The following is a 14,549-nucleotide window of genomic DNA, read 5'->3' as shown; positions in this document are numbered from 1 at the left end:
GAGAAGGACAGAAGAAATGTCCCTGGCCACCTCACTTATTTGGCTTTTTTCTCTTTGAACAGTGTTTGTCCAACATGATGCTGCTCAACTTTACCTCATAGTGTGGAACCTAATTAAAGACCAAATCACTGATGTGGACTTGGTAAGATCCAAGAATTTATAGCATTCAGCAGTTTAAGATGTTTTTTACTGGACTTAACTCAAGTAGAGAGGATTAAAAAAGAATCTACATAAAATGCTTATAACACTATTATTACTTTTATTACAATTTTGAACCTTTTTTTAGTAGAAGAAAGAGTATTAGTGGCTTTTGTTCCTTGAGCCTCATCACAGTTGTTTTTCTTTTTTGCCTTTGACCTGTACTTTTTGCTTTCCTCCTCTCTTTTACAGGTAGAAAGATTGCAGGATCTGTATACAATTCAACTGAAGGAGTCTGTGGTTTGCTCTGAGTGTTTGATGGAGAGTAGCAGAGACAGTCGCATGTTGACCCTCTCCCTTTCTCTTTTTGACAAAGATTCAAAACCCCTAAAAACACTGGTAATTTCTTTTGTCTATTTTGCTGCGCCCATACCTCCATAGGATCAGCCTTATTTATATCCTTTAGTTTTTTAAATTTACCATGAAACTCTGTGTGCGAGTGTGTGTGTGTGTGTGTGTGTGTGTGTGTGTGTGTGTGTGTGTGTGTGTAGGGATGGGCATTGACATCCTTGGGAAAAGGAAGGTGGGTATATTTATTGTGATGGGTGTGGTGTTGGAATTATGTACACGGGAAGACATCACATTAATAATTTTATAAATCACAGTACCTCAATCAAATTTGAAAAGGGATTTCTATTTGCTTTGCATGACTCAAGCTAAGTTCGCTCTTGATCTTATGAAAAAGAATATTATCCATCCTACTTTTCCTTTACACCATTCCTTTAACAATTGCCGCCTTCTGTTGTTTTCTAAAAATCATGAATTACTTTCTGAGAGCCTACTATGTGCCTCACACTAAAGGGACTTGCAAAGAATCAGAAGAACTTTAAATTTCTACCTGTAGTTGGAGAGTTTTTACTCTGTTTTTCAACCTTTTTTATCTGAACATATCCCCATTATAACATTGTTTCATTTTGTGGCATAACATTCTTAGTTTCATGCCATGGTTCATGTCATGGTCCCCAATTTATGAAAATTTTCACCTAGGAATATCCTAGGGGCCCACAGTGGGTCATATGATCCCCATTCTCTCATCTGCTGTACATGAGAAATACAAATCCTGTTATTTCTTTTTCTCTTGGATAGGAAGAAGCCCTTCGCTATTTCTTCCATCCTAAGGAGTTATCAAGCCAAAACAAATGTTTCTGTGTTACCTGTGAGAAGAAAACTGTTGGGAAAGAGGTACTGATTTCAGAAATCTAGTTATTGGCTCTCCTTAGTGGATTTTATGAGTCTTCAGAGAGCCCCTGAGGATACCTCTTAATGACTGAGACTAGTACTTAGGGTTCTGAGGCTTCTGATCACCAGAGCTGGATGTTCTGTTTGGAGTATATTTTGGATTTGGTCTTTGAGCCGTTCCCAGAGGTAATTGGAGACTTGTGTGTATGCAGTCAGTGCTGATGCTTAAAGCTTGGGCTCCTGCATGTAAAGCACATCCTACAGTCCTTTGAGACTTATCTTTGGTCGTCCTTGAAATCTTTTCTTGGGATGTGAGGCACACTCAGAAATGCTTGGGGTTTCTCCTGGCACTTCTCAAAGGACCTTGTGGGGTTAGAGATAGAACCAGGAGCTCCTATGTGCAAGGTATTGTTCTATTCATTTGATATATCTCCCTCCCCAATCCCTTAACCTTTTAAGGAAAATAAGAAAAGGCCCAAGAGAGGGAGACAGAGGTTTTCCCTTAGACTAACTTCCTAGGGCTGCGTTTGTCTTCCCCCTTTTTTTTTTTTAGCTTTTTGGGTCACACCCGGCAATACACAGGAGTTACTCCTGGCTCTGAACTCAGGAATTACTCCTGGTGGTGCTGGGGGACCATATGGATGCTGGGAATTGAACCCGGGTCGACCACATGAAAGCCAAACGCCCTACCTGCTGTGCTATTGCTCCAGCCCCCTGCTTTTGTCTTCTAGGGAAAGTTAAGTAGGTTCAGCAATGAGGGCCCTTTGAATTATATTATTGTACTTATCTTTGGGAAAGAACATACCATTAGACCAAGTATTTCCATGAATCAATCCATTCCAAGTGCCAAAGTCTCTATTTCCAGAGTGATTTTCTCTTTCAGGTCTTCAAGTTAACCCATTTGCCCCAAACCTTGACAATTCACCTTAAGCGGTTCTCCATCAAGAATTCGAAGACAGAAAAAAATTGCCGCTCACTCTACTTCCCTCAGAGTTTGGATTTAAATCAGGTCCTCCTGACTCAGCAAGACCTCTGCAATGCTGAGGAATATGTGAGATGGTCCTTCCTGACTCATTATGCTTAAAAAGCATCACATTCTTTCCTTTTTTTCCTTATCTTAACCTAAGTATCTTGAAGTATCCCATTCATTAATTAGCAGTGTTTTGGGGGGTTTCTGTCTGTGTCATTCTCTCATCTCAGAAATATCCTCTACTACCCATACTTGAAATACACAAAAGGGAAAACATTGATTGACAACTTGGTGTGATGCATAAAGGCCACTGTAAGGAAAAGTTACTTTTTTTTTTGCTTTTTGGGTCACACCCAGCGATACACAGGGGTTACTCCTGGCTCTGCACTCAGGAGTTACTCCTGGCGGTGCTCAGGGGACCATATAGGATGCTGGGAATCCAACCCGGGTTGGCCGCGTGCAAGGCAAATGCCCTACCCGCTGTGCTATCTCTCCAGCCCCAGAAAAATTACTTTTTTTTTTTTTTAGAAAAATTACTTTTTAAAATAATATTTTTTAAATGTAGGAGTACTGCTATTTATTCAACCACTGATTAGCTGACTGAATTGTGCATGAACTCCATCTTACTTTTTTTTTCATTTTTTATAATTTTATTTATTGAATCATCGTGAGAGCAGTTACAAAGCTTTCGGGTCTAAGTCTCAGTCATACAATGAAACAACCGTACCTTCACCAGTGCCCATTCTCCACCACCAAAAACCCCAGTATACCCCCATCCCACACTCTCCCTAAAATAATATTTTAATGATCAAAATTGAGATATATAAAAAAATTGAGTCATGATAGACCTCAGAATCTTTTCTACCATAGGGGCTGAAGGGATCATACAGTGGGTAAGGCACTTGCCTTGTATATGGCTAGCCTGGGTTTGATCCCTAGCATCCCATATAGTCCCCTGAACCACACCTGGAGCAGTTCCCAAATGCAGACCTCTAAGCACTGCCTCGTTTAGTCCAAAAACAACAAAAAAATCTTTTCTACTATAATGTAACTTATTTCCCACTGTGGCATATTCATTCACTACAGGTTTTTTTTTATTCTTTGATTTTTCCTTAATTCTACTCACACAGTCTACTTGATGGAGTTATTTAATATTTCTTTTTCTTCTTGAAATAGTTATTATGGAAAAAGATCGTGCTTACTCCTCACTGAATCTCCAAGACTCTCAAGTTGCTTCAACAGTTATCAAAGCTCATGGACATTCTTGCATTGCCTACATTTTTGTTCTCTTTCCCTTTTAGATGGATTATTTTAAGTGGATTATGTTGAAGTAAATCCCAGATATAGTGCCCCTTCATGGGTATTGACTTCAGACAGAAGTATTCAGTTATTCCGATAACAATCGAATTTATTTGGAAACAACACAAAAATAAAAAATGTGTTTTTGGAGATACACCTATTTCACTTTTTCAAATCTCTGGCTAATTGTCCAACATCTGAAGTACTTCTAAGTCTCTCTGATGGAAAAAACATCACTTTGTGTAGGAGATGCAAGTAGTCTGCAAATAATATGCTTATGTACTCATATACATACATTTTTGTGGACTAGTAATCCCATTTAAATAGTGTTTATGCATACTGATGTTTATAAATCATCTTATTATTTCTAAAGAATTAATACAATTTTCTAGAAGTAACCAAGTCATTTTGTAATGCTTGATATCATCTAATATCCAATCAATATTCAGATTTCCCTGACTACCCTATATTTGAAATTTCTTGTTTTCTCCTCTTTTAGTTTGGTTAAGTTTATTCATATTTCCCATATTTTTCTTTTACTTGATATTTTCTAGTTGAAGTTTTATATATACCTATTATAAAGATATGTGAAATATGTACAAGACACGTTGGTACTGGTACCAGGCTGGTTGGTACTATTTCTTTTCACTAGATCTGGAAATTGCCTTGCATTAAAAAAATCCAGCATTAGTGAAGTCTGGAGAGGATATGTACAGAATGATCTCTCTCATATATGGAATATAAAAAAACAGCAAATGGCCAAAGGTAACAGAACCTGAGAGCCAGTCAACAGATTTGAAGGGGAGATCAGTGGGAAAGAAAGATGGAAGATGCAAGGGATGAACTGAGATAATAGTGGAGGGAAGTAGACACTCTAGCGGAGGGCGTAGTGTTGGGATGTTTTATGCATTAAATTCTATATTTAACAGTATTGAAGATTATAGCACCTCAAAGTAAAAAAACACAGCATAAAGTAACTACTGGAAAATAGAACACTTTGAAACGTTTTTTGAAGACTTCATTTGCACTGCTCGCACTCCTGCCCCTCCTCATTGATTCTGTTTTAAAAGGACAGTTTTGATATACTGAGTAAAGTAGAATAATATTCATTCTAGAAATAAGAATTTATGTCCAATGTGAGATCCTTCTCACAGTCAAAATTATCTTTCTATTGCTATTACTCATTTTCACAGAGAATTATTTCTTATCTTGACTTTCCAAGGTTTGAGTGAATTGAATGACTTACCGCAAAATATAAGGAATACATTTTGGGATTTTCCTGACCTGATTTCTTTGTAGTATTCTATGCTATTAATCCTCTTCTGCTATTGTTCCTACTATGGTCCTAACACATGATACTGAGGCACAAAATGACTTTCCAAAATGGAGTCATAGTGGTTCTCTCAATCACTTGCAACAAACACCCAAAAGAACTGCTGGTTGTAGTCTCAGAGAACCTTGAGTATCACTGGTGCTCTTCTTTGCACTGTTTGAGAGGCTCCTCCTCTCAAAAACTATCACCTTCACCTCTGGAATAAAATTCTAATCATTGACTTGACCTTTGTAACCTCTTCTCTTGTGACATATATATATATATATAATATATATGAAGCAAGATAGTTTTTTTTTAACTTGAGGAAAGAATTTTTTATTTCTCTTCCTTACTGTAGTTGTGATGACCTGATATTTGGTGGTATTTGTTTTCTTTTTTTCTTTTTTTATTAGTGAAACACCATGAGGTACAGTTATAGACTTACAAATTTTGTGCTTGGGTTTCAGTTATACAATGATCAAGTGCCCATCCCTCCACCAATGCCCGTCATCCATCACCACGGGTCCCAGCATCCCCCCAACCCCGCATCACCCCCGTCCCATCCTGCCACTGTGGCAGGGTATTCCCCCTTGTTCTCTCTCTCTTCTTTTGGGTACTGTGTTTTGCAAGAGAGGCACTGAGTGGCAATCATGTTTGCTCTATAGACTACTTTTAGCATTGAAGCAAGATAGTTTTATTGTAAATTGTTTAGAAAGGTGTGATGGGAGAGAACAGGAGAAATGTGTGTTCAAGAAAGAAAATTGGCTCCTCAAAAGTGTAAAAAAGTTTAAAAGGAAGCTCAGATAGAGAAGAGAGCACCAAATAAAGGGTGTTGTGAGGACCCTCCCAGGGTGGGAGAAGCATGCTATAAACCAAACATGAATGCCTCTCATGCAAAACACAGTACCCAAAAGAAGAGAGAGAGAACAAGGGGGAATACCCTGCCACAGAGGCAGGATGGGACGGGGGGTGGGGATGGGGGGGATGCTGGGACCCGTGGTGATGGATGACGGGCACTGGTGGAGGGATGGGCACTTGATCATTGTATAACTGAAACCCAAGCACAAAATTTGTAAGCCTATAACTGTACCTCATGGTGTTTCACTAATAAAAAAAGAAAAAAAGTGTAAAAAGCAAGCAAGCAAAGATTCAGAGTCAAGCGAGATACATGTTCAAAGGAGGACATGACATAAAGAGCAAGCACCTAGGACCTGATATTCATATGCTTTCCTCTACTATGCTACTAACCTTTGCAATTTCTGGGTACATATTCAAGTATACCATATCCTATAAGTTGTTTATCAGTTTCTTTTATCTTTTAAAACCAGTTCGAGCATGCTTCTCTGGGAAGCCTTTACTAGTAGCTTATCATTTCCTCAGCTGATTGCTTCATATCAAACCCTTTGGTAAAAGTTGGATCTTCCCTCTTAGTACATCTGATATGTATTGTAGCAGTGTAGCACTGTCCTCCCGTTGTTCATTGATTTGCTCGAGCGGGCCCAGTAATGTCTCCATTGTGAGACTTGTTACTGTGTTTTGCATACGTCACGGGTAGCTTGCCAGGCTTTGCCATGTAAGCGAGATACTCTCAGTAGCTTGCCAGACTCTCCAAGAGGGGCAGAGGAATCAAACCCAGGTCAGCCAGGCCGGCTGCATGCAAGGCAAACACCCTACTATGGCTTATTCTCTATGAAGTTCTTTTATGTTTATTGAGGCAGTTTTTTACAATGTTATTTATGCATGAGTATTAGGCATACAATTTTCCAATACTATTCTCCCGATTAATTGACTATGTTCACTTCTCTTCCCTAATGTCCCCAGCTTTCCTCCCCTCCCCCATTCTACCTCTGTGGCAGGCACTTTTTCTTTTTAGGCATTATGGTTTACAATATTGTTGCAATTGTGTTTTATGCCTAAAACATTACCATGTTCTATCACCCTTTATTCCTCCAGAGTGGCCACTTCCCTCAGCCATTGTCATAGGGTTCCCCTCCCCTCCCCATCCTATTCCCTGTCCCTATCCCCAGTGACATGCCTCCTACTGAAGACAAGATCTCATGTTTTTGTTTCTATTGCTTTTGGATGGGCTGGAGCGATAGCACAGTGGGTAGGGCGTTTGCCTTGCAAGCGGCCAACATGGCCGGCCCGAGTTCGATTCCTCTGCCCCTCTTGGAGAGCCTGGCAAGTTACTGAGAGTATCTCGCTCACATGTCAAAGCCTGGCAAGCTACCTGTGATGTATTTGATATGCTAAACACAGTAATAAGTCTCACAATGTTACTGGGCCCGCTCGAGCAAATCGATGAACAACGGGAGGACAGTGATAGTGATAGTGCTTTTGGACATTTGTTATTTCCCTTTCTTTTCATCCTGCATATGAGATCATTCTGTGTCTCTCCCTCTCTAGGTCAAGGACTGTTTTGCAGTTCTCTGGAAATGCCAATGTGGCTAAGAGTAGGCAGTAAATAATTGCTTGATGAAATGATGGTTTCTACTTTAGAAAATAAAGTATAATAAGAGAATAATTTTTTGCCTCATGTCCTTACAGCTTGGAGGGCAATATGAACTCTTTGCTGTGATTGCCCACGTGGGAATGGCTGATTTTGGTCATTACTGTGCCTATATATGGAATTCTGTGGATGAAAAATGGTTCTGCTTCAATGATTCTAATGTTTGTTGGGTAAGGAACAATTTATCAAATAATCTATCAACTCTATTAAATTCTGAGTGCAGGATTAGATAGGTTCTCAAAGTCAAAACACATTGCGATTCTGTTCTTGGTGTTTTTTGTTTTGTTTTGTGTAGGATAACATAGCCTCAGGTAGTTTAGGTTTATTGGATTGCTCCCATCACAGTGCTCCCTTTCCTCTGTGTTTATTTGTAACTTCTTTGTGCTCTGTTGACATGTATATATTATTTTTCTCTTCTCCTTGAGTCCTTTGTATAGTTTATTCAGAGCAATGTCCTTCTTGTATGGGCACAGGAAGACAGTAGCAAATGCTATGCTTTTGTTATGTGGGAGTCATTTGACTCCGAATGATATTTTCTTCCTGGGCATCTGTTATCTCATCCTAAGCCTTAGCTGCCCTTACTTTCTACCACCCCCCAAAGCAGAGTCCTGACGAGGGACTGGATGGACCCAGGGCAAGCAGTGAGCTATGTGTTACCCTGGCATCGAGATGGGTCTGGCCAAAGTGCCTAATGATTAATTATAAGAGCTTGGTCATGGACAGATGCTGTCATGATCAAAAAAGTAATAAATATATCTAGACCCTACTTAGGTTAGGAATGATTAATCTGGCCTGAGCCACTGTAGTCTGAATCTGTGGCAAGATGTTCCCAGGAGAGCTGCCCTACAAGCTTCAATGTATCTCTCACTGTGTCCATGCAAAAATAACTAAAGGAGGAAAACACCTTAAGAGCTATTTTGCCCGGGCTCTCCGGAAGGGCTTCTTTAAGTTATTTATGCTTCCAGACTGGGTGAACCATGGGCCAGGAGGGCAAGGTGAAGAGATATAAGTAAGGGTAGAGAGAGAAGCAGTGGGGTCAGAATCAAGAAAGAAGAGAAAGAGCCCAGGCTGTGGGATGCAGCTCTGAGAGATGAGCCGGGATGGAAGAATGAGGGACAAGGAAGGAAGAATGTGTGAGATTGGAGAGAAGAGAGATTGAATAAATGGTAACTAATCAGGTTGAATAAATGGTAACCAATCATCAACCAGTCTGGTCCTCAGTGTCCTTCACCTGCCCATTACCTACAGCTGTCCCAATCGAGCACCAAATGCTGGTGGTGAGAGAGAGCCGCCTGGAGAGCCCGCGAACACACATCCCTAGGCGGGTGTACTCCTTACAGTTTTGTTTGTTTTTCTGTTTAAAATTCCTTCTATATAAGTCTGCTTAGCTAATTGTCTAGATTTCTGGTATTCTAGGTTCATTACTCAGCAACTTTATTCTGTAGGAAATTTATGAAAATCAAGAATGAGATATACGATCATTGTATAACTGTAACCCAAGCACAAAAATTTGTAAGTCTACAACTGTACCTCATGGTGTTCCACTAATAAAAAATTTAAGAAAAAAAAAGAATTAGAATATAAAGGTTAGAACCCTAGAGCTAAGTTCAAACAGAAAGTTTAGCAAAAGTTAAGTTCAAACCACAGCACCCAAAAGGAGAGAGAGAACAAAAGGGAATGCCCTGCCACAGAGGCAGAGTGGGGCAAGGGGTTGGGGGGTGGGAGGGATACTGGGATCAGTGGTGGTGGAGAATGGCACTGGTGGAGGGATGGGTACTCGATCATCGTATAACTGAAACCCAAGCACAAAAATTTGTAAGTCTACAACTGTACCTCTGTGTTTGGCATATCGAATACGTCACAGGTAGCTTGTCAGGCTCTGCCATGTGGGCAAGATACTCTCAGTAGCTTGCCGGGCTCTCTGAGAGGGGCTGAGGAATCGAACTCGGGTCGGCCATTTCCCTTGCAAGGCAAATGCCTTACTGCTGTGCTATTCGATACGCCAAACACAGTAACAACAAGTATCATGATGGAGACGTTACTGGGCTCGCTCGAGCAAATTGATGTACAATGGGAGGACCATGACCGTGACCGTGACAACTGTACCTCATGGTGTTTCACTAATAAAAATGAAAAAAAAACTTTAAAAGAGAAAATATACATCTTACTACAAGATGATCTGGGGAATTACTAGGGATGGGTTTTAGCTAAGGAGTGAGGGATAACAAATGGTGGCATAATTGAACCTGTACTCTCTGATTACTTAGCAAAATACTAATTGGATGCATAATTTAATTTATGTACTTACAGGTTTCCTGGGAAGACATCCGCTGCACTTCTGGAGATCATAACTACCGCTGGTAAGAGAAGTGTAGAAATCTGATGTTCTTACAGAGTTTTTGTTTAACTTAACTATCACTAATATTAGGAAACTGAAAGCTACCGATAGTATCTCGCCCGAATGGCAAAGCCTGGCAAGCTACCCGTGACGTATTCAATAAGCCAAATACAGTAACAAGTCTCATAATGGAGACATTACTGGGCCCGCTTGAGAAAAAATATTAGGAAAACTCTACAGTGACTGTTCAGCCTTATCCTTCAATATCTATTTCAATGCATCCCCACCCCCCAAAAAAATTTTTGGAAAGACATTTTAAATCAAAAGTAGTATTTGAAAGTAATATTTGAGATGATTTTAGCTGAGAAGCAAGACTGATGATTTAACAATTAATTATGTATTAGGTAAAATTTAGGTTTAAAATCTTCTTCTATCCTTGACTTTTTAATCTTTCTCTTCTCTTTATTCTAAATATTTCCCACAGATGGCACTTTCTGGTTGTCTGTGATTCCCTCAGTTTTAAGATCAGGGTTTGGCAAATTTTCTTTTCAGATGGCTAGCAAGTAAATATTGTAGGTGTTGTGAGCTTTGGGAAACTACTTAGCAGTACAGGTAACACATAAATGCATCAGCATGGCTGTTCTGTCTCCTCTTTTGTTAACATCTATCTACTTATTTATAATTATTAAATCATTGTTGTTTTAAACAATAAATTATTGAAATAAAATAATTTATTTATTTATTTTATTTATATAAATTAAATAAATAATTTATTTATTTATTTTATTTCAATAATTTATTGTTTTAATAATAAATATTAAATCATTATTGTTTTAAATAAAATAATTATTATTTTGACACACTTGAGAACCATTCAGTGCTGGGGATTATGCCCAGGGTGCTCCAGCTCTTTGAATCATCTGTCTATATATTAATTCAAAGGTCATTCCTAGCAGTGATAGAGATCACTAAATGGTTTTAGAGAGAGGGCTATGTAGTAACAGGGATTGAATTTCCAGCTTTGTATATGTCAAACTACTTTCTAGTTCTTCGGTCACTAGTTTAAATGTTAACGTCGTAACTAGTTGTTTTTCTAGATTACACACTTTTTTCCTCCCTGAGGTGAAGATTTGATCTAACAACTCAGAAAATTTTACATTTGTTCTATGATGAAACAAGGTCTAATTATAATTAAAGTATGAGTAATTTCTACTATACTGTTGTAATTTTTGCTTCTAGGAGAGAAACTGCATATCTTCTGGTTTACGTGAAGACTGAATCCTAATGAATGCATCCTAGACCTTGAGAGATCAGCAGAGAATAATTTTATTTCTATTCCTGGATCTGTTGGCACTTTTATCAGACTTTTCAGTGAAAAGATACACTATTAAAAACTACATAATAATTAAATCTTATTTATAATCAAAGGTGAATACCAAAATATTTAACAATAAATGACAAAGTTTACGACAAGTCAGAATGATCAATATTTCCACCACTGGTTTTTGACCATTTGTCTGGAGCAGAGTTTTTAATACTCCCAGTTATGTAAAGCATCAGTCCTTTAGTTGAGACTGAGATAATCCAGATACTTGTAAATGGGAAATAGTGAGAGGCATTCAGAAGATAAAGTACAGTTAGGGATGCTCAACTGTTTCATAAAGGCTCAAGTGCTTCATAATTGTTGCTAGTTTATTTGGTAGACGTGTATTCATCATTTATTTTCCATAAAATACTGCATGAGGCACGAAATTAATAAAGTTCTTTCTCTTAAAAGGTGTTTTCATTTTAATGGGTAGTACTTAAAGAATTTGGCACTGGTGATGGGTGTGGCATTGGAATCATTTACATCATTAACTGTTTTATAAATTATAGAATCTCAGTAAAAAACTTTTAACACTGAAGATTTGTGAAATAGGAGTTCAAAGGAAAATGAAATCAGTTCTTGCTTATAGGAGAACAAAAAATAAAATGGAAAATAGTTCACTTTAGGAAAAGGCATATTCAAAGGTATGGTTGAAAAAGGTAAGGTTCAAGGTTATCTATGAACTTAACTACCTCCACCAGGTAACCAAGTAGTTAACAGAATGGGTCTATATGGAAGGCAGGTGGAGCTAATCATGTAGATCTTGAACTAAGCTTGGTTTAAATTTAAAGTTCTTTAACAGTGGGTAGGGTATTTGCCTTGTACACAGCTGACCCGGGTTCGATTCCTCCACCCCTCTCGGAGAGCCCGGCAAGCTACCGAGAGTATCTTGTCCACGAGGTAAGGCCTGGCAAGCTACCCGTGATGTATTCGATATGCCAAAAACTAACAACAAATCTCACAATTTGTTGTGAGATGTTACTAGTGCCCGCTTGAGCAAAATCGATGAACAACTAGAGGACAGTGCTACAGTGGACAGTGCTACAATTATTAAATCATCAACAATTTAATAAATCATCGATGGTTTAGTAATTATTAAATAATTTTATTAATTATTATAATTATATATTTCTATATAATATAAATAATTATTACATAATAATTAACCAAGAACTGCTGAAGAGGTAAAAAAGAGTGGTATTTTAGTAATATAAATATGCTAAGTGCTAATAACATGAATTAGGAACGGGGAGATAGGGTGAACGGAAAGACTCTCAGAGGCACTCAACCCAATTTTAAGGAAGAACCTATGTGGACAGTGAGAAAAGAGGAGTTCCAAGAGATTCTAATATTAATGTGGAAGTTGATGCAGGTAGGTGATAGCATCTCCATGTTAAATACATTTACACATTTACATTTAAATATATGTACATTTATACATTTATGATTCATTCAAAATCTCATGCATTATGGGACCAGAAAGTAAGGACACAATGGGTAAGTATGTTGCCTTGCATGCAGTTGACCTGGATTTGATCCAGGACACCAGAACCCCAACAGAAGTGATCTCTGAGCCACGAGCCAGAAGTAAGCCTAGGGTACAATTGGGTGTCACCAACCAGCACAGTCCCACCCTCAAATAATACATATACATTTTTATGCCTATTAAATGAAAGATTTGAAGTGTCAATCAAACTACATTCTCAGAATTTTTTTATATTGCAACATATTGAATTTGCTATTGAAATCAATGGGGAATGAGCTAAAGCTTAGGCACACTGATATTATATGTAGTTGCTTGAACTGCATTTGTAGTGAGTTTATCCAACTTCTGCCTAATATGTGTTGCAAGTTAGGGTGAAACACTTTAAATCTGCTATGAAACCAATAAAAAATGCCTTCCTAAATATACAGTTTATCTGATGAAGAGTGAGCAAGAGCTTTTCTGTTTATTTGTTCTTTTTGCTCTTTTTGTTGATGTTTTGGGGCCACACCTGGTGATGCTCAGGAGTTACTTGTGGATCTGCACTCAGGAGTAACTCTTGAGTTCAAGGAAACATATGGAATGCCAGAGATTAAACCTAAGTTGTCCAGGTGCAAAGCACACGCCCTACCCACTGTACTATATTTCTGGCCCCACATGTGTTCCGTAAGTGTTCCATGTAATATTTTAAACACTTGTAGTAGAAATCTCCATATTCTACCTGCTTTTTCTATAGAAGCAGGGTCACATGTTCCTATTATTGAATACCATGGAAAATCCCACTGAAATCAGTAGAAAAATGCAGTTACATAAAAATGCAGTTTCATAAAATATCTCTGAGAAATAGTGAGTTAAAACTTAGAAATACTACAATTATATGTTGTACTTTGAACTACACTTGAAGTTAGAATGTCTATCTTTGGACATACAGAGTATCAGGATGAGTGAAATGAGCAGGAGAAAGACAGACATTGAATGATTGCACTCATAGAATGCCCATCTTCTGCCTGCTGTGGGTTTAAAACTAAGATAGACATGGAGAGTATCATGCTAAGTGAAATGAGTCAGAAAGAGAGGGACAGACATAAAAGGACTGCACTCATTTGTGGAGTATAGAATAACATAACATGAGGCTGACACCCATGGACAGTAGATACAAAGGCCAGGAGGATTGCTCCATACGTGGAAGCCTGCCTCATGAGCAGAGGGGAGAAGGAGGCAGCTGGCAACAGAGAAGGGATCACTAAGAAAATGATGGCTGGAGGAATCAGTCGGTATGGGAGATGTGTGCTGAAAGTAGATAATGGACCAAATGTGATGACCTCTCAATGTCTGTATTGCAAACCATAATGCCCAAAAGTAGACAGAGAGTATGGGGAATATTGTCTGCCATGGAGGCAGGGGGAGGGTGGGAAAGGGGCGGTATACTGGGGAGATTGGTAGTGGGGAATGTGCACTGGTGGAGGGATGGGTGTTTGATCATTGTGTGATTGTAACCCAAACATGAAAGCTTGTAACTATCCCACGTTGATTCAATAAAATTAAAAACAGAAACAAAAACAAAAAACCTAAGGTGGCTTATTTCTTGCATTGCAACACATTGAAACTCCCATTGAAATCAGTGAAGAAAATTCACTTTCCTAAAAACGCAGTATCCTCTCAGAAAGAGTGAGCTTGAGTTTAGCTGCATTAGTACTGATCAGTTTTTAGGGTGACTGTCCTCTATGACTTTGTGTCTCTGTGCGTTTTTGGACACCAGGTGATCTATGCACCCTTGCTGGATCTGAATTTGTCTGTCTGTCTGTCTCTTACTCTCTCTCTCTCTCTCTTTCTCTCTCTCTCTTCTCTCTTTCCCTCTTTCTCTCGTAAGCAGTCTCACCCTATTCGAATTAGGT

At 38.6% G+C, this 14,549-nt stretch overlaps 1 protein-coding gene across 2 annotated transcripts in view; it reads left to right on the top strand.

Moving 5' to 3' along the window:
- The window catches only part of USP18 (ubiquitin specific peptidase 18), a 55,877-nt gene extending 44,302 nt beyond the window's left edge, over positions 1 to 11,575 (top strand). The window contains exons 5-12 of one of the 2 annotated variants that reach the window (XR_008793296.1): positions 63 to 142; positions 391 to 537; positions 1,285 to 1,380; positions 2,261 to 2,428; positions 7,506 to 7,637; positions 8,913 to 8,979; positions 9,778 to 9,827; positions 11,045 to 11,098. Coding sequence is in view for 1 of the 2 variants with exons in the window: in XM_056120157.1 (XP_055976132.1) it covers positions 63 to 142; positions 391 to 537; positions 1,285 to 1,380; positions 2,261 to 2,428; positions 7,506 to 7,637; positions 9,778 to 9,827; positions 11,045 to 11,090 (719 nt within the window). In the remaining variant the exon portion in view is untranslated. Of the gene's footprint in view, positions 1 to 62; positions 143 to 390; positions 538 to 1,284; positions 1,381 to 2,260; positions 2,429 to 7,505; positions 7,638 to 8,912; positions 8,980 to 9,777; positions 9,828 to 11,044 lie in introns of both variants that reach the window. The other variant, XM_056120157.1, reaches the window with a different exon arrangement.
- Positions 11,576 to 14,549: the final 2,974 nt, after the last annotated feature.

Source organism: Sorex fumeus, unplaced genomic scaffold, assembly GCF_029834395.1.
Source record: "Sorex fumeus unplaced genomic scaffold, SorFum_2.1 ptg000042l, whole genome shotgun sequence".
NCBI lineage: Eukaryota > Metazoa > Chordata > Mammalia > Eulipotyphla > Soricidae > Sorex > Sorex fumeus.
Note: the sequence above shows the minus strand (reverse complement) of the source record. Positions and strands in the feature narration are given on the sequence as shown.